Source organism: Nicotiana attenuata, unplaced genomic scaffold, assembly GCF_001879085.1.
Source record: "Nicotiana attenuata strain UT unplaced genomic scaffold, NIATTr2, whole genome shotgun sequence".
Classification (NCBI taxonomy): domain Eukaryota; kingdom Viridiplantae; phylum Streptophyta; class Magnoliopsida; order Solanales; family Solanaceae; genus Nicotiana; species Nicotiana attenuata.
This window is the reverse complement of record NW_017672933.1, coordinates 15756-33095: the sequence shown is the minus strand read 5'-3', so window position 1 is coordinate 33095 and position 17340 is coordinate 15756. Positions and strand designations below refer to the sequence as shown.

Below are 17340 nucleotides of genomic sequence, written 5' to 3'. Positions count from 1 at the left end.
TACCTCCAAGTGATTCCCCTTGAATCCCTCTTCAACCCTCTTCAAAAAACTTCAAAATCACATAAAAATGAGTTATAGATAATTACTGTGTTTTTCTTTAGCCTCTAGTTATTTCATTACTTGTATTAACTCTCCCACTAAGTTACATGTTGATTGAATGAAACTAGAGTTTTATAAAAGTGATATTTACCTATCTTAAATTAACAGTTTACTCTCCATCTGAGTTGGTCTTGTTTAAATTTATGGGGTTAATATCTGACATCACTCATATATTTTGCATCAATAGTTAAGTTTCCCTAACGAATCTAACTGTTTAATGAGCATGGTTATATGTGTAATGTGCAATTTTGAATTTAATCATTCTTAATACATAACTAATGATCTATTTAATGTGAATATCTCCCAGATTAACCATGTCTTCATTCAACCCACTTACCTCAATTTTGAACCAAAACAAGTTAGATGGACCAAATTATGTTGACTGGAAAAGGAACCTTGAAATTGTCCAGCTGCTGAAGGTTACAAATTTGTAATCTCTGAGGAGTGCCCAGAAAAACCTGAAAATGCTACGGATGATCAGGTTAAGGCCTATGACAAATGGTTAAGGCTGATGGGATGGCGCGATGTTACATTCTTGCCTCTATGGCGAATGTTTTGCAACATCAGCATCAGTCCATGGAGTCTGCTTATGATATGCTCGAAAGTCTCAAAGAGATGTACGGTGAGCAAAATCGCGCAGCTAAGCAGACAGCCATGGAAGCCCTTTTGAACACGAAAATAGCTGAAGGATCATCGGTCAGGGACCATGTTCTGAAGATGATGAGTCTTCTGAATGAACTGGAGGTCCTTGGAGCTGTGATTGATAAGGAGTCTCAAGTTGAGATGGTCCTGCAGACTCTGCTTGACAGTTTTCAACAGTTTCGCTTGAACTATAATATGAACAAAATGGATTTGTCACTAGCGAAATTGTTGAATGAGCTGAAAGCGGCAGAATCTATTATCAAAAAACAAGCTCCAGTTGTGGCACTGAATGTTGAGAAACCTTCAATTTCTATGTCGAAAGGCAATAAGAAAAAGAAGAAGGCTCAAAAGGTTCTGGCACCTGGTGGTGCGGCTGGCATGAACAAGCCCAAAGGCAAGTGCTATAATTGCAAGCAACCCGGGCATCACAAGAAGCAATGCCCCGCCTATCTGGCAAAGTTGAATAAGCAAGGTAATTCAAATTTAAATATCGTTGAAACTTGTTTAGCGGCTCTTTCTACCATGTTTTGGTGTGTAGATTCGGGAGCCACTAATCACATCTGCAATTCTTTGCAGGGGTTTCAGGAAATGGGGCGGCTAAGTGAGAATGAAGTTTGCGTTTATCAAGCCAATGGCGAGCCAGCACCAGCATGAGGTTTAGGAGATACTAGTGTTTCGTTTAGTAGTGATAGAGTTTTAGTTTTAAAACATGTTCTCTATGTACCTTCTATTAGAAGGAATTTGATTTCGGTTGCAAAAATAATAGATGTTGTTTATAATGTTTATTTTGCTAATAACTCTGCTGTTATTAAGTTTTATAGACGTTTTATCTACAAAGCTTCTAGAGTACATGACCTTTCTGTTCTTGATATATCTCCCCCTGTGCTACAACTACCAAAAGAACTAAATAACATTAATCTACCACATAAAAGAAAACGTATTTCTGAATTGAGTCAGACTTATTTATGGCACTTACGTCTAGGCCATATAAATCTAAATAGGATTTCGAGATTGGTCTCTGATGGACCTTTGAGTTCATTGAAAGTGGAATCACTACCAACATGCAAATCCTGTTTAGAAGGTAAAATGACCAAGAGACATTTTCCCTCAAAAGGGAATAGAGCCAGTGATAAGCTAGAATTAATTCACTCTGATTTATGTGGTCCTATGAATATACAAGCAAGAGGTGGTTTTGAGTATTTTGTGACTTTCACAGATGATTACTCAAAATATGGATATATTTATCTGTTGCGCCGTAAGTCTGAATGCTTTGAGAAATTCAAAGAATTTAAGATGGAAACAGAGAAACGACATGATAAATATATCAAAACATTACGATCTGATCATGGTGTGAATACCTTTCTGCAGAATTCATAAAATACTTATCAGATAATGGAATTACATCTCAATTATCTGCCCCAGGAACACCACAACAAAATGGTATGGTAGAAAGAAGAAATAGGACTCTTATGGGAACGGTTAGATCAATGTTAAGTTATTCGGATTTGTCTCTTTCCTTTTGGGGATATGCATTAGAAACAGCAAACTATATTCTAAATTTGGTTCCTTCAAAGTCAGTACCTTCAACTCCAATAGAATTGTGGACTGGGCGAAAGCCAAGTTTACAGCACATTCAGGTTTGGGGTTGTCCAGCACATGTGCTGAAAGGGAAAGCGGATAAATTGGAATCAAGGACAGAAGTATGCATTTTCATTGGATATCCAAAAGGAACAAAAGGCGGTTTGTTTTATTGTCCCAAAGAAAAGAAGGTAATTGTTACNTTCTGTTTTCCTCTTAGTCCCTATTATATGTTCAGATTAGTCCCTTGTTTTCTAACTTGTGCCTCAAGTTACTATCCTAAATTTACTAAAACCTGAACTAAGCCCTATTCTAGAATGATCTAGGAAATTCTAGTTTGTGTTTCTATTTAGGGATTACCTATGCTACCCTTATTTTACTCTGTCATTTACTAGGCTAAACTAACCCTTTACTCTAGTCCAGATAATCAACTATAACTAATCAATCTTCTTAACTAAGGTTAACCAAGCAAACCCTTAATCACACTAGACAAACTTAATTAATCAAAAGGTTGGAAAAATTTACAAATAAACAGCAGTAATCAAACATGAATCGACTAACTGAACTAAAACAAAATAAAAGAGTTAAAAACCAAACAGTGATTAATAGGACTGCTTAAAGAAAATCAAGTAAACCTATAGACGTAACACTAAAATGAAGAACAATTATACTAAACTAAAGAATATCGTAAAACAAATCTAACCATAAACGAAGATTAAGCTAATAGAATCACAACAGAAATCATCATCTACACTAAAAGAAAATGGGATGAACACCTACTGAGTTATAGCTAATCATCAAAACAAAACAATTAAACCCACAACCTAAACTTAGACTGAACCGAATTAATTCTAATGGCAGACCCAAATAAGAACAGAAGAGGCAAAAACAAACAAAAGCAGACAACTAATTAACTAAAATTGAAAAAGAAATCTTAAGAACAATCAAGAAAAACTCACCAGATATTTTCAGATTCAAAAATTGGACAATTCCAGTGAGATTTGAGCGCTATTGACGTTGAATTCATCAGGAGGGAAGCAAGGAGACCCTATGGTATCAATCTAGTGTAGTTTGAAAGAAACTAGGGTTTTGGCCGGAATTTCAAATTGATATTCGAGAAGTTCCGGCTATATTCGAGGGACGGGGCTTGGGGGGTTTGATAGAGGAGGACAAGGCGGTTCTACGGTGTTAATTTGGTGATGAACGGAGAAAGTTGAGTCTTGGCCGGAAAACTTCGATTCAAGATTCGAAGTGTTTGGGTGGGATTCAAGGGAATTGGGCTATGAATTTGGGTAGAGGAAGAGAAGGGGAGTATGGGGTGTTATTTTGGTGGCGTTTGGAGACGGGCCGCCGCCGTGAGGCGATTTCCGGCGGCGGTTCGCGGCGGAGCCGGTGGGGGTTTCTTTGGGGGGTGAGAGATGATGAGTTGGGGTTGGGGGGTCTCCGACCGTTATATGTTATTAGATGTGGGCTTCCTATCCGTTGGATTGATAAACATCGACGGTCAAGATTAAAACTTAACCAAACGACGTCGTTTCATGGGGAGGGGGGTCTGGACCGGACTGAGGCGGGTTTGGGCCTGGTCTGGGTAACAATTGGACGGGTTTTGGGCCAGTTTTAAACGGATTTGGTCCCAAAATTGGGTAATTCAAAGAGAACACTCAATTTCCTTTAATTTTCCCCTTTTATTATTTGATTTTCCTATATTTATTATTTTTTGATTTTGTTAAGTGCAAAACTAAAAGTAAAAACCCAAATTAACTCTAAAACTACATTAACTAATTTCCAAATAAACTAATTCCTAATTCGAAAGCAAACTAAGACAAATTAAAATTATAAATACAAAAGAGCCATTTTTGTTATTTTCTTTATTATTTGTAAAATTAATCACTAATTAATCCTAAAATGTGAAATTAACCCTACATGCAAATGCCAAGTATTTTTTGTATTTTTCACAAATGCAAACAATTAACAAAAAAATGCCACAAAAATCCATAAAATTGCAAACAATGAAAAGAAGTTATTTTGTTTTGAATTTATGGGAGTAATTCATATAGGGCAAAAATCACGTGCTCACAATTGGTATCAGACGTCATCTTACATCTAACTAGATAATGTAATACAGCATACATAGAAAAAAATTAAAACGTGTTATTCATTGATACATGTTTCGGATAATTATTCTATGTTAAAAACATGAATGTTTTGTATGATATTCTGTAATTTTGGATTAATATAGAGAATTTTTGGATTAATCCTGTCAAAACACGTTTTCTGAAATCACGTCTTGTATCGCCGCGGTCCGGGCATAACCGCGGTAGGACCGCGGCAGAACACTGCCTCTGATTCTGAAGGTCACTCTCGCCGCGGTCCTGGCGTAACCGCGGTAGGACCGCGGCAGTACATGCAACCTTCAGAGCCAAAAAATTGCAAGACACGCGATTTTAGGTCCTAAACCCTAAATAAACGGGTTTTACAATAATATAATGAATTTATATGTTGACATAGGTCTTCTTCCACATCGGATAAATTCATTATAGATGATTACTGTGTTCTTCTTTAGCCTCTAGTTATTTCATTACTTGTATTAACTCTCCAACTGAGTTACATGTTGATTGAATGAAACTAGAGTTTTATAAAAAGTGATATTGACCTATCTTAAATTAACAGTTTACTCTCCATCTGAGTTGGTCCTGTTTAAACTTTTGGGGTTAATATCTTACAACACTCATGTATTTTGCATGAATAGTTAAGTTTCCCTAACGAATCTAACTGTTCACTGAGCATGGTTATATGTGTAATGTGTAATTTTGAATTTAATCATTCTTAATATATAACTAATGATCTATTTAATGTGAATATCTCCCAAATTAACCATGTCTTCATTCAACCCACTTACCTCAATTTTGAACCAAAACAAGCTAGAAGGACCAAATTATGTTGACTGGAAAAGGAACCTTAATATTGTCCTAACTGCTGAAGGTTACAAATTTGTAATCTCTGAGGAGTGCCCAGAAAAACTTGGAAATGCTACGGATGATCAGGTTAAGGCCTATGACAAATGGGTTAAGGCTGATGAGATGGCGCGATGTTACATTCTTGCCTTTATGGCGAATGTTTTACAACATCAGCATCAGTCCATGGGGTCTGCTTATGATATGCTCGAAAGTCTTAAAGAGATGTTCGGTGAGCAAAATCACGCAGCTAAGCAGACAGCCATGAAAGCCCTTTTGAACACGAAAATGGCTGAAGGATCATCGGTCAGGGACCATGTTCTGAAGATGATGAGTCTTCTGAATGAACTGGAGGTCCTTGGAGGTGTGATTGATAAGGAGTCTCAAGTTGAGATGGTCCTGCAGACTCTGCCTGACAGTTTCCAACAGTTTCGCTTGAACTATAATATGAACAAAATGGATTTGTCACTGGCGAAATTGTTGAATGAGCTGCAAGCGGCAGAATCTATTATCAAACAACAAGCTCCAGTTGTGGCACTAAATGTTGAGAAACCTTCAATTTCTAAGTCGAAAGGCAATAAGAAAAAGAAGAAGGCTCAAAAGGTTCTGGCACCTGGTGGTGCGGCTGGTGTGAACAAGCCCAAAGGCAAGTGCTATCACTGCAAGCAACCCGGGCATCACAAGAAGCAATGCCCCGCCTATCTGGCAAAGTTGAATAAGCAAGGTAATTCAAATTTAAATGTCGTTGAAACTTGTTTAGCAGCTGTTTCTACCATGTTTTGGTGTGTAGATTCGGGAGCCACTAATCACATCTGCAATTCTTTGCAGGGGTTTCAGGAAACGCGGCGGCTAAGTGAGAATGAAGTTTGCGTTTATCAAGCCAATGGTGAGCCAGCACCAGCTTTAGCTTTAGGAGATATTAGTGTTTCGTTTAGTAGTGATAGAGTTTTAGTTTTAAAAGATGTTCTCTATGTACCTTCCATTAGAAGGAATTTGATTTCGAATGCGAAAATAATGGATGCTGGTTATAATGTTTATTTTGCTAATAACTCTGTTGTTATTAAGTTTCATAGACGTTTTATCTACAAAGTTGCTAGAGTACATGACCTTTTTGTTCTTGATATATCTCCCCCTGTGCTACAACTACCAAAAGAACTAAATAACATTAATCTACCACATAAAAGAAAACGTATTTCTGAATTGAGTCAGACTTATTTATGGCACTTACGTCTAGGCCATATAAATCTAAATAGGATTTCGAGATTGGTCGCTGATGGACCTTTGAGTTCATTGAAAGTGGAATCACTACCAACATGCGAATCCTGTTTAGAAGGTAAAATGACCAAGAGACATTTTCCCTCAAAAGGGAATAGAGCCTGTGATAAGCTAGAATTAATTCACTCTGATTTGTGTGGTCCTATGAATATACAAGCAAGAGGTGGTTTTGAGTATTTTGTGACTTTCACATATGATTACTCAAAATATGGATGTATTTATCTGTTGCGCCGTAAGTCTGAATGCTTTGAGAAATTCAAAGAATTTAAGATGGAAATAGAGAAACGACATGATAAATATATCAAAACATTACGATCTGATCGTGGTGGTGAATCCTTTCTGCGGAATTCATAAAATACTTATCAGATAATGGAATTACATCTCAATTATCTGCACCAGGAACACCACAACAAAATGGTGGCAGAAAGAAGAAATAGGACTCTTATGGGAATGGTTAGATCAATGTTAAGTTATTCCGATTTGTCTCTTTCCTTTTGGGGATATGCATTAGAAACAGCAAACTATATTCTAAATTTGGTTCCTTCAAAGTCAGTACCTTCAACTCCAATAGAATTGTGGACTGGGCGAAAGCCAAGTTTACAGCACATTCAGGTTTGGGGTTGTCCAGCACATGTGCTGAAAGGGAAAGCGGATAAATTGGAATCAAGGACAGAAGTATGCATTTTCATTGGATATCCAAAAGGAACAAAAGGCGGTTTGTTTAATTGTCCCAAAGAAAAGAAGGTAATTGTTACGACAAATGCAAGATTTTTAGAGGAGGACTATCTAACGACCCATATTCCTAGAAGTAAACTAGTTTTACAGGAATTAAATAATGGAATAACTAACGACTCAACTCTTGAACGTATCCCGGATGCCAGCATTGATATACCACTGCATTATCGTAGTGGGAGAAATGTCAATAGGCATCAGATTGCACAAGAACAATTGCCTGACATCTCACTACCCCAAAGTAGTGGAAATAATATTTAGGAACCTCAGATTGTTGAGCAACCTCACGTTGTTGAATAACATGAAATTGTTATGCATCCTAAAGAATCCGAAAGCCTCTCTCACCGCGGTCCTCGCGTAATCACGGTAGGACCGCGGCAGAACAATGCCCCTTATTCTGCAGGGCCTTCTGACCGCGGTCCTGGCGTAACCGCGGTAGGATCGCGGCAGAACAGTGTCACTGATTTTGAGAGGCAATCTGGGAGGGATCCTGCACTCCAGGAAGAAGTCAATGATATCCTAGCACCACCTGCTGTGGAAAATAACATTGAGACTTCAGTTCAAGGAAGTGGTGAAGTGATTCAACAACAAAATCAGCCTCCACCTGTAGTGACTAGTGGTAGTGGGAGAATTATTAAAAAACCTCTCCGGTTTGCGCTCTTGGGAGAATCTTATGATAGAATCCCTAAAGAGCCTAATACAGAACCTATTAATTACGACGAAACACTACATGATACTGATGCTGATAAATGGGTTGATGCTATGAAATCTGAAATGGAGTCCATGTACTCAAATCAAGTCTGGGATCTTGTAGAACCACCTACTGGAGTCAAACCCATAGGTTGTAGATGGATCTATAAGAAAAAGAGAGGAATGGATGGAAAAGTGCAAGCTTTTAAAGCTAGGCTTGTCGCAAAAGGGTTTACTCAAAGAGAAGGGATCGATTATGAGGAAACCTTTTCGCCAGTAGCCATGCTTAAATCCATAAGGATTCTCTTATCCATTGCGGCTCATTACGATTATGAGATCTGGCAAATGGATGTCATGACCGCTTTTCTAAATGGAAGTCTTGATGAGTGCATCTATATGGCACAACCAGTTGGTTTCATAAAAAGTGGAAATGAGCACATGTTGTGTAAATTAAAGAAATCCATTTATGGATTGAAACAAGCTTCTAGGGCATGGAACACTTGTTTTGACGCATCGATTAAGACATTCGGTTTTGATCAATGTGAAAATGAGTCTTGTGTCTGTAAGAAGTGGAGTAGAGATAAAGTTACATTTTTGGTCTTGTACGTAGATGATATTTTGCTCATAGGAAACAATGTGAGCATGTTGAATTCAGTAAAGGAACGGTTGTCCTCACGTTTCGATATGAAAGACTTGGGACAGGCAGCACATATCCTTGGGATCAAGCTTATGCGAGATCGCAAGCAAAGGATAATAGGCTTATCCCAATCACTTTATATTGATACTATTCTTACCAGGTTTAGCATGCAAGATTCCAAGAAAGGGTTTCTCCCCTTTAGACATGGAATCTCTCTATCAAGAGATCAGTCCCCAAAAACAACTGATGAGATAGAAAAGGTGAAGGCAGTCCCTTATGCTTCTGCTGTAGGGAGTCTTATGTATGCAATGCTATGTACTAGACCTGATATTTGCTTTGCCGTTGGCATGGTTAGCAGATTTCAGTCTAACCCTGGTCGAGAACACTAGACTACTGTTAAGCATATAATCAAGTACCTGAAAAGGACTAGGGATTATATGTTGGTGTATCACTCAGGTGATCTTGCACCCATTGGCTATACTGATTCAGATTTCCAGTCAGATAGAGACTCTAGAAAATCTACCTCAGGATATGTTTTTACTTTGGGAGGTGGAGCCATAAGTTGGAGGAGCATCAAGCAATCGTGTGTTGCTGATTCCACCATGGAAGCCGAATATGTGGCTGCATCTGAAGCAGCCAAAGAGGCTGTTTGGCTCAGGAACTTTCTGAAAGAGCTTAATGTGGTTCCTTCGGTTCAAGCACCAATTGTACTTTATTGTGACAATAGTGGTGCAGTTGCAAACTCGAAGGAACCAAGAAGCCATAAAAGAAGTAAGCATATTGAGCGTAAATATCACTTAATTCGGGACATAACACAAAGAGGTGATGCAAGAGTGTTGAAGATTGCGTCGGAGGATAATTTGGCAGACCCATTTACAAAGAGCTTGACACAGAAGATTTTTGACAAGCATGTAGAAGGAATGGGTGTTAAAATATTAGACGCATGGTTATGAGTCTAAGTGGGAGATTGTTGGGATATACTATTAGCCATGCGGTTTAGACATAGTATTATATTTTGTTCTTTATGAAACAATTGTTTATTTAATTTATTCAATTCAATAAAGCACTATTTTAAATAGATCATTTGTAACATGTGTGTCCTTTTGATTATGTAGTAGACAATTTAGTGTATGGAGTCTTAGCTCATACACAGAAGATTAAATTGTTGGTTCTCATAATTAATAAACTATGTTCACAATCGAAGATATTATCGGACAAAATATCTTGATGATTGTAGCACAAGATTATTGTATAATTTGTCTTGATTATGGGAGTAAGTCTACTCCAACTTCTTGTGCTAGTATACCCAGTGTATATTGAACGGACCAAGTAGAGAAAAGGTATTTTTGTACTGAATACATATAAAACACTTTCTCTAATTCATTAAATGAGCTTATACTCCTAATCTTGATATAATTATTATGATCAATGTAATTTGTTTATTGTTTTGATTTATCAAAAGGTACGACTCTATTTAGAGTTAGTATATGCCTAATAAATTGGACAATAACAAATAACATTTGTGAATAATGATTAGTTGATAGAATCCATGACTTGTTTTTTGGATTTGATAATACCCCTTTATATAAGCTTATAAGTTTTCATGTGAAAACCCAGCCGGTGGATTTTGTATCCGTCACATGAGATAGTTTAAGCGGAATTATAAAGGATTTAATTAGTTGATTGAATTAAATTTTCAGTGATTTAATTTAATTAAACTGGTATTTGAAATCTTAACATGGGGAGTTAAAATAAGTGTTGATGAATTTTTGAAATTCATATTGAGGAGTTCAATTGCAGTTCTTTAGTGGAATAAATTGTAATTAATTATAGTAGGATCTAATTCTTGCCTACGTCGATTAGTACTATAATTAGTTGCCTCTTATTATTTCTGTGGTCCCTGCTATACCTAGTAATAACCTGGACAAACTTGGGTAAAAAGTAGCTTGGGAGAAAAGTTACCTTTTTGAGTTGGAGTAGGATTCTACTTATGGAATCCTACTCCACACGTTTTTGAGCCTATTTTTAGGGCTTAATTTCGTTTATAAAAAGGAGACAGGTTTCTCCTGTTAACTACCCTAGAGTTGTATTGTTCTTGCCCACCCAAAAGCAAAAGTGTTCAAGGTTTTACTAGGCATATAGCAGAAGACTACAGCCCTGGATTCTTGCTGCTTGGAGAATTTGTGCAACTATTTCAAGAGGTTAGTGTTCCTGATCTCGTTATTATTGCGTTGTCTAGTTTACATGTAATTGATGTCTGATTGTATGCTTGCTTCCGCTGCGCATGTTCTAACAATTCTCCCTAACCATTTTTTTTAGCTTAATGATATTCGGATGGATCATCTTCCTCAATTTGGAGCTATTAAGGCATTAATCACATTCGAAAGAGGAAAAGGTAAGGGTAACTATTAAGGCAGAATATCATTTTACCTTAGACTTCTCTCAAGTTTATGCATTCCTCCCACAATTTTGTAAACCAATTATCTTACCTGAGTAGCCATAGAATCAAGCTCATCAGAGAAGAGGATACAAGGTGCATACTGTCTAGCTTTATTGAGATTTTCTCTAACATTAGCCTCACTCTCCCTGAACCACATAGTGAGCAGTTCAGGCCCTTTGATATGGTTGTTTACATGAATTTTATATTGTGATGGATGTACACTTCATATTTTTATACTAACTTCTTGGAGATATAGATTTTAACGACTCTCTACAATCTACTTGCAGGCTCCACAGATTGGAGAATTGTGGAATCATCAGAAGACGACGTTCCACAAAGAATTATCGCCTTCCTTCCGCATAACGCTGATGAACCTCTTTAATCCTCTCTATAGACTTGCAAATACCATCGCAACTCCAATCAAAAGAAGCAACACAGATTTTGCCTGCTTGAGCTTTCAATTGACAATCTATTAAAATATGGATAATGAAACAAGAGTAAACAACTCCACAAGTATCTCTTGCACCAAAACGGCTGATTAGCTGATTAATGAGCAGAACTGAGGTCAGAGATTATCCAGAGAAGCAACTCAAGAATTTTCCAGATACTTACTGAAGAAGCAAAGCTAAATCAGTAAATGTGATTCCTCAAAATATGTAATAAGCAACATATTTGCAAGACTTTTTTATACAGTTTCGACCATTTCTTATACCATGTTCAAGATATAATCCAATGTCAGCGTTCAATATAATTCAACTTCCATATTAAGAAAAACAAAGAAAGAAGCACGGCAGCTCTAGTATAAGAAACCATTTTCATTTATACAAAATTATGAAGGACAATAGTGTTATTGGAGATATCTGACTCATCAATCAAGCATCTACTTTAAGGCTGATGATAAAACCACTTTTGAATATGGCATAATCATCAATTTTCTCTCCCTTATTGATCTTAGAGATAAATAACAGATAAAAGCGGATGACACTGAAGTTGACAGTAATCAATGCTCAATGCATATTAACAAGTCATCACTTTCGTGAATCCTACGGCTGACTGCATTTGAGAAATAGGGAGTTGGAAGTTGTTACCAGAAAAGACTACTGCTGTAGACAATTAAATTTTATTAAATTTAAATTCATAAAAAATTTGAATTTTATCTCAAGTTAAACATATATTAGTCCAAATAAATATGATGAACTAATATAATTGTTATTTCAATCTAATTAAATTGATTTAAATAAAGGTCCAATATTCTATTGGGCTAGCCCATTATATCAAATAGGTCAGCCCATAAGCCTCAAGCCCAATGATCCACTAGGGTTTTCTTGGAGACTACTCCGCCCCACACCTATATAAAGGGGTCAAAGGAGAAGGCTAAGTCACAAGCAAGTAAGTAGAAGGAAAGGCTAAAGAAGCTCTGAGGAATAGCATCAAGGTCTCCATAAATATCTGCAATCGTCGTCTATGGTCAAATTCCAATGGCGAACTCAAATGGAGGATTTAGAGATATTTTAGAAATTGTAACACCATCACTTGAAATCGAATATAATATTTGTCGCTATATTTCTTGTCTTGATTATTATTTTTCAGGAGCAAAATTTAGTCGTTACAAATTTTGGCACGCCCAGTGGGACCATCTCTACCTCTCATCTTTTCTCAACTCTCAACATTCAAGATCACTAAGATCACTTCAAAGAAGATCAACTCAAAAGTTGTTGACTCCAAGTTTTCTTCTGACGTTGAAAGTATCCTGAACGCTACTATGGGGAGTCTTGGGCCAACCACCCGAAGCAAGGCGAGCGTCTTGGGACAGCAAGCACTCCAAGTGTCGTCTGCACCAATGCATGCTTTGAGATCTTCATCATCCGAAGAAGAAAGGTCCTCTGCTAGCAAGTCACAGGGAGGAGATAATATTGCAGAAGTTGTGGAGAAAGCTCATGCTCAACTTACTTTATACAATACCAAAAGTATGCTTACCCAACCTGATGATGAAGTTTTAAGTGTTGGCTCTACGCCAATCTCGCCACATGACATGTTCCAAAACTAAGTTCAATCCATGGGAAGGTCTCGGTTATTCTTCATCATTTGCAATAACCATGGAGGCAATGATGACGAACACTTCGACAATGGAGGAGCAACTCGCAAACCTAACAAAGGCGATTGATGGCTTAACAAAGTATGCTTATGATCAAGATGTCCATATCGCAAAATTGACAAGCATAGTTTAAAGCATGATTGATGGAGAATCAAGTCATGCACCTGGAAAGCTCCCTAAAGTCTACGAGAAGGCTGATACTCCAACAAAACAAGTTTCATCCGCCAAAGACCTTCATGTCACCTCCTAAGGATCAATTCCCATCGAACAATTGAAGGAATTCATTATGGGAACTATCAAAGATAAGTATGAGGTCGCTTCAAAGTCTTCTATCACATATGCAAAGCCGTCTACTGCAAGAATCGATAGCTTAAAGATGTCTGCCGGCTATCAACCTCCCAAATTTCAGCAGTTCGACGGCAAGGAAAATCCAAAGTAACATGTCGCGCACTTTGTTAGGACATCCAATAATGCAGGGACTCATGGAGATTACCTTGTCAAGCAGTTCGTCCGCTCACTAAAGGGGAATGCTTTGATTGGTACACCGACCTCGAGGCTGGATCTACTGATAGTTGGGACCAATGAGCAAGAGTTTCTCAATCGCTTTTATAGCATGAGGCGTACTATGAGCATGGTGGAACTTACGAACACTCGCCAACGAAAAGATGAACCATATATTGACTTTATCAACTGATGGAGGAATGCAAGCCTTAACTGCAAAGATAGGCAAAACGAAGCTTTTGGCACAGAGATGTGCATCCATGGAATGCAATGGGGACTTCATTACATCTTGTAAGGAATTAAGCCCAGGACATTCGAAGAACTTGCCACCTTGCTCATGATATAGAGTTGAGCATGGCTTCTGCGGGAAATGAAGGGTTGCCCATCTACGAACATCGCAAGGGAAGAGATAAGCAAGAAGTCAAGAAATGGAGTAAGTTCGTACCCAAGAAAGAAAGCAAAGAATCTATGAACGTCAATGCCTCTCCTTTGAAGTTCACTACCAAGGTGAGCAAGAAATAGAGTATGAAAACAACTTCCTCTCAAGATAATGCAAATCGGAAGTTGACTCTCAAGAGATGCAAGAAAAGAAGTACCCATTCCTAGACTCCGATGTGCTTGCAATATTTGAAGAACTCATCGAGCTAAAGATTATTGAGCTGCCAGAGATGAAGCAGCCAGATGAAGATAGAAAAAGCAATGTCCCGAATTACTGCAAATACCATCATTTTGTAGGTCACCCTCTTGAGAAGCGCTTTGTCTTCAAGGATAAAGTTATGGATTTGGCTCGTAAAAAGAAAATCGAGCTCGAAGATGAAAAGGCGAGCACAAACCATGTGTCCTTTGACTTTGGCTCATTCGATCCGATTGAGATATGCACCTGTGAAGGGAATAAAGATGAAGAATTGTTGGAGGATGACAAAGTTCGAGTTGATCAACCTGATGAAGAAGGTTGGACCCTGTGACTCGTCGAAGACGCCGTAAATTGAGTCTGCAAAAAGGATCAATGAAGAAACCTACGAGGAATAAGATGGTGAGAAGACCAAAGAAGTAACAAATGGTTAAGAACCCAAAGAAGGTGGAGATAGAGACACACCATCACAAAAAGCCACGCCACCCGGTAACTTTGGGAGAATTTTTGCCGAGTTGGTTTCGTATGAGGATTTCTGACGATGATGACAAGGCCTTGTGTTGTAATTTTGATAAAGAAGAAGAGAAAAAGAATGAAGTCATATCAACACCGTCTCCATCACTGTCTAATAGTGTTGTTGAGTCCTCCTTCCAAGAAGTAGATGTCTATAATGCAAAAATCACCTTCACTGAAAATGATCTCCTACTTGGTGAGACACCACACAATCGCCCTTTGTTTATGGTGGGTTATGTGCTTGAGTGGAGGATAAACAGAATCTTGATTGATGACGGATCTGCAGTTAACATTCTTCCCATTCGCATAATGAAAGAACTCAGCATCTCAGCTGAAGAACTTTCTGAAAGCCGACTGGTGATTCAAGGATTCAATCAAGGGAGATAAAGGGACATAAGAGCTATCAAACTGGAAATCACCGTGGGAGATATACAATCAACTGCATGGATGCATGTGATTGATGCAAAGACTTCATACAATTTGTTGCTTGGCAGGTCGTGGATACACGAGAACAAAGTTGTCCAATCAACTTATTACCAATGTTTCAAATATAATAAAGATAGAGTCGAAAAGAAGATAGTTGCTGATGACAAGCCGTTTTCTGAAGCCGGGGCATACTTCGCTGATACAAAGTTCTACTTAAAGAACCACATCGTGAAGGGAGTAATAGTTGATGACATCACGAAGGCCAAAGGTGATAATATCGTGACCAAAAGGGCTGAAGTAGCTTCTGGTGAAGATAAAGTTACAATAGAAGCATACCAAGTTTTGAAAGCTCACAAAAAGAGTGTTGCAACTACATGCAAGAAAATAGTTCCTTTATATCGTTACGTCCCAAAAGTGAAGAAAGATGAAGGAGAATCATCAAGCCTCCAAAAAGATGCACTATGAGAATCAACTCTTCTTATCAAGTAGATTGATACCATAAAGTTATCTTCAAAGCTATTGGGAAAGATTATGACCCATAACATGCCTCAAAATAAAACACTCCCCACAAAATAGAGAAATGAAGGAAGGTTTTGATCTGAATGCTTACAGGTTGTTCGCAAAGGCTGGATATAATTGGAATGAACCATCTAAGCTAGGGAAGCTCCCACCTGAACCTACTAGGAAAGCAAACACAATGAAGGATAAGGAGCATGTGGTGAAGCAATCACATGAGGGTCTGGGTTACAAACAACCCCCACCAGTTCGCATCTCCATTAGAAGAGCAAGTAGTAACTATATCACGATGGAAGATGAACCCACTGATCCTAATAAAAGGCCTTCTGTTTGTGATGCTCAATTTTAAATTGTTCACATACCTCCTTCATCAGATGACTATTCAAATTAGCAGCATTATCCATGATAATGATTTTTGGAATATTGAAACGACAGATAATGTTGGAGTGAACAAAGTCTACTACTGCTTTCAATGTAATAGCTTCCACCCATTTGGTGAAGTAATCAATTTCAACCAAGATGAATCTGTACCCATTTGAATCTTTTGGCTCGATTGGGACAATGACCTCCATTCCCCATGAAACAAAAGGCCAAAGAGCCGACATAGGATACAACTCTGAAGGAGGCGAGTGAATAAAATCACTGTGAATCTGACACTGGTGGCACTTGCGAACAAAACGTAAGCAATCTCGTTCCATAGTATGCCAATAATATCCTGCCTGAAGGATTTTCTTTGCTAGAATATATCCATTCATGTGCGGACCACAAACTCCCAAATGCACCTCATTCATAATTATTTCAGCTTCTTTGGCATCCACACATCTCAACAAATTCATCTATTGTATAAGATTCCCACTCAAAAAGAAATCATCAGAGAGTCGCCTAATAGTTCTCTTTTGATCCCTATTAGCATGTTCCGGATATTCTCTTGTTTTCAAAATATTTAATATCTTGTTACCATTTGTCACAATCTGGTTCTGCTTCAATTGTATTGCAATAACCATGTTGATCCCGAATTTTAATTTCTAGTGGGTCAATATGAGTATTACCCAGATATGGAAGCATTGAGGCCAAGGTGGCTAAGGCATCAGCTAATTCATTGTGAAACCTGGGAATGTACCTGAACTCGATGGACTTGAACCTTTTGCTAAGATCTTCCACACATTGTCTATATGCAATGAGCTTGAAGTATCGAGTCTCCCAATCACCTTGAGCCTGCCGAATAAGCGAATCTGAATCTCCCATCACCAACAGTTCATGCACATTTAGGTTTATTGCCATGTTCAAACCCATGATGCAAGCTTCATATTCTGCCATGTTGTTTGTATAGAAGAAACGAAGTTGCGCCGTGGTAGGGTAATGTTTCCCAATAGGTGATACAAGAATTGCCCCAATCCCTACGCCTTTGATGTTGACAACCTCATCAAAGTATTGTTTCTACATTTGACTATCATCTTGGACTACTTCTTCAACTAAATTAACCTCTTCATCTGGGAAGTATGTGTTCAAAGATTCATACTCATCATCAACCGGGTTTTCTGCCAAATGATCAGCCAAAGCTTGTGCCTTCATGGCAGTACGAGTGACATAAACAATATCAAACTCTGTGCG

At 38.0% G+C, this 17340-nt stretch overlaps 1 protein-coding gene across 1 annotated transcript; it reads right to left on the bottom strand.

Moving 5' to 3' along the window:
• Positions 1 to 16683: 16683 nt before the first annotated feature.
• LOC109214979 lies at positions 16684 to 17046 on the bottom strand. The gene has a single exon (XM_019378961.1). The coding sequence runs from the start codon at positions 17044 to 17046 to the stop codon at positions 16684 to 16686; it is 363 nt and encodes a 120-aa protein (XP_019234506.1).
• Positions 17047 to 17340: the final 294 nt, after the last annotated feature.

Bases quoted from the DNA above. Each gene is read 5' to 3' on its own strand.
- LOC109214979 (XM_019378961.1), bottom strand. From the start codon at position 17,046: ATGGCAGAATATGAAGCTTGCATCATGGGTTTGAACATGGCAATAAAC.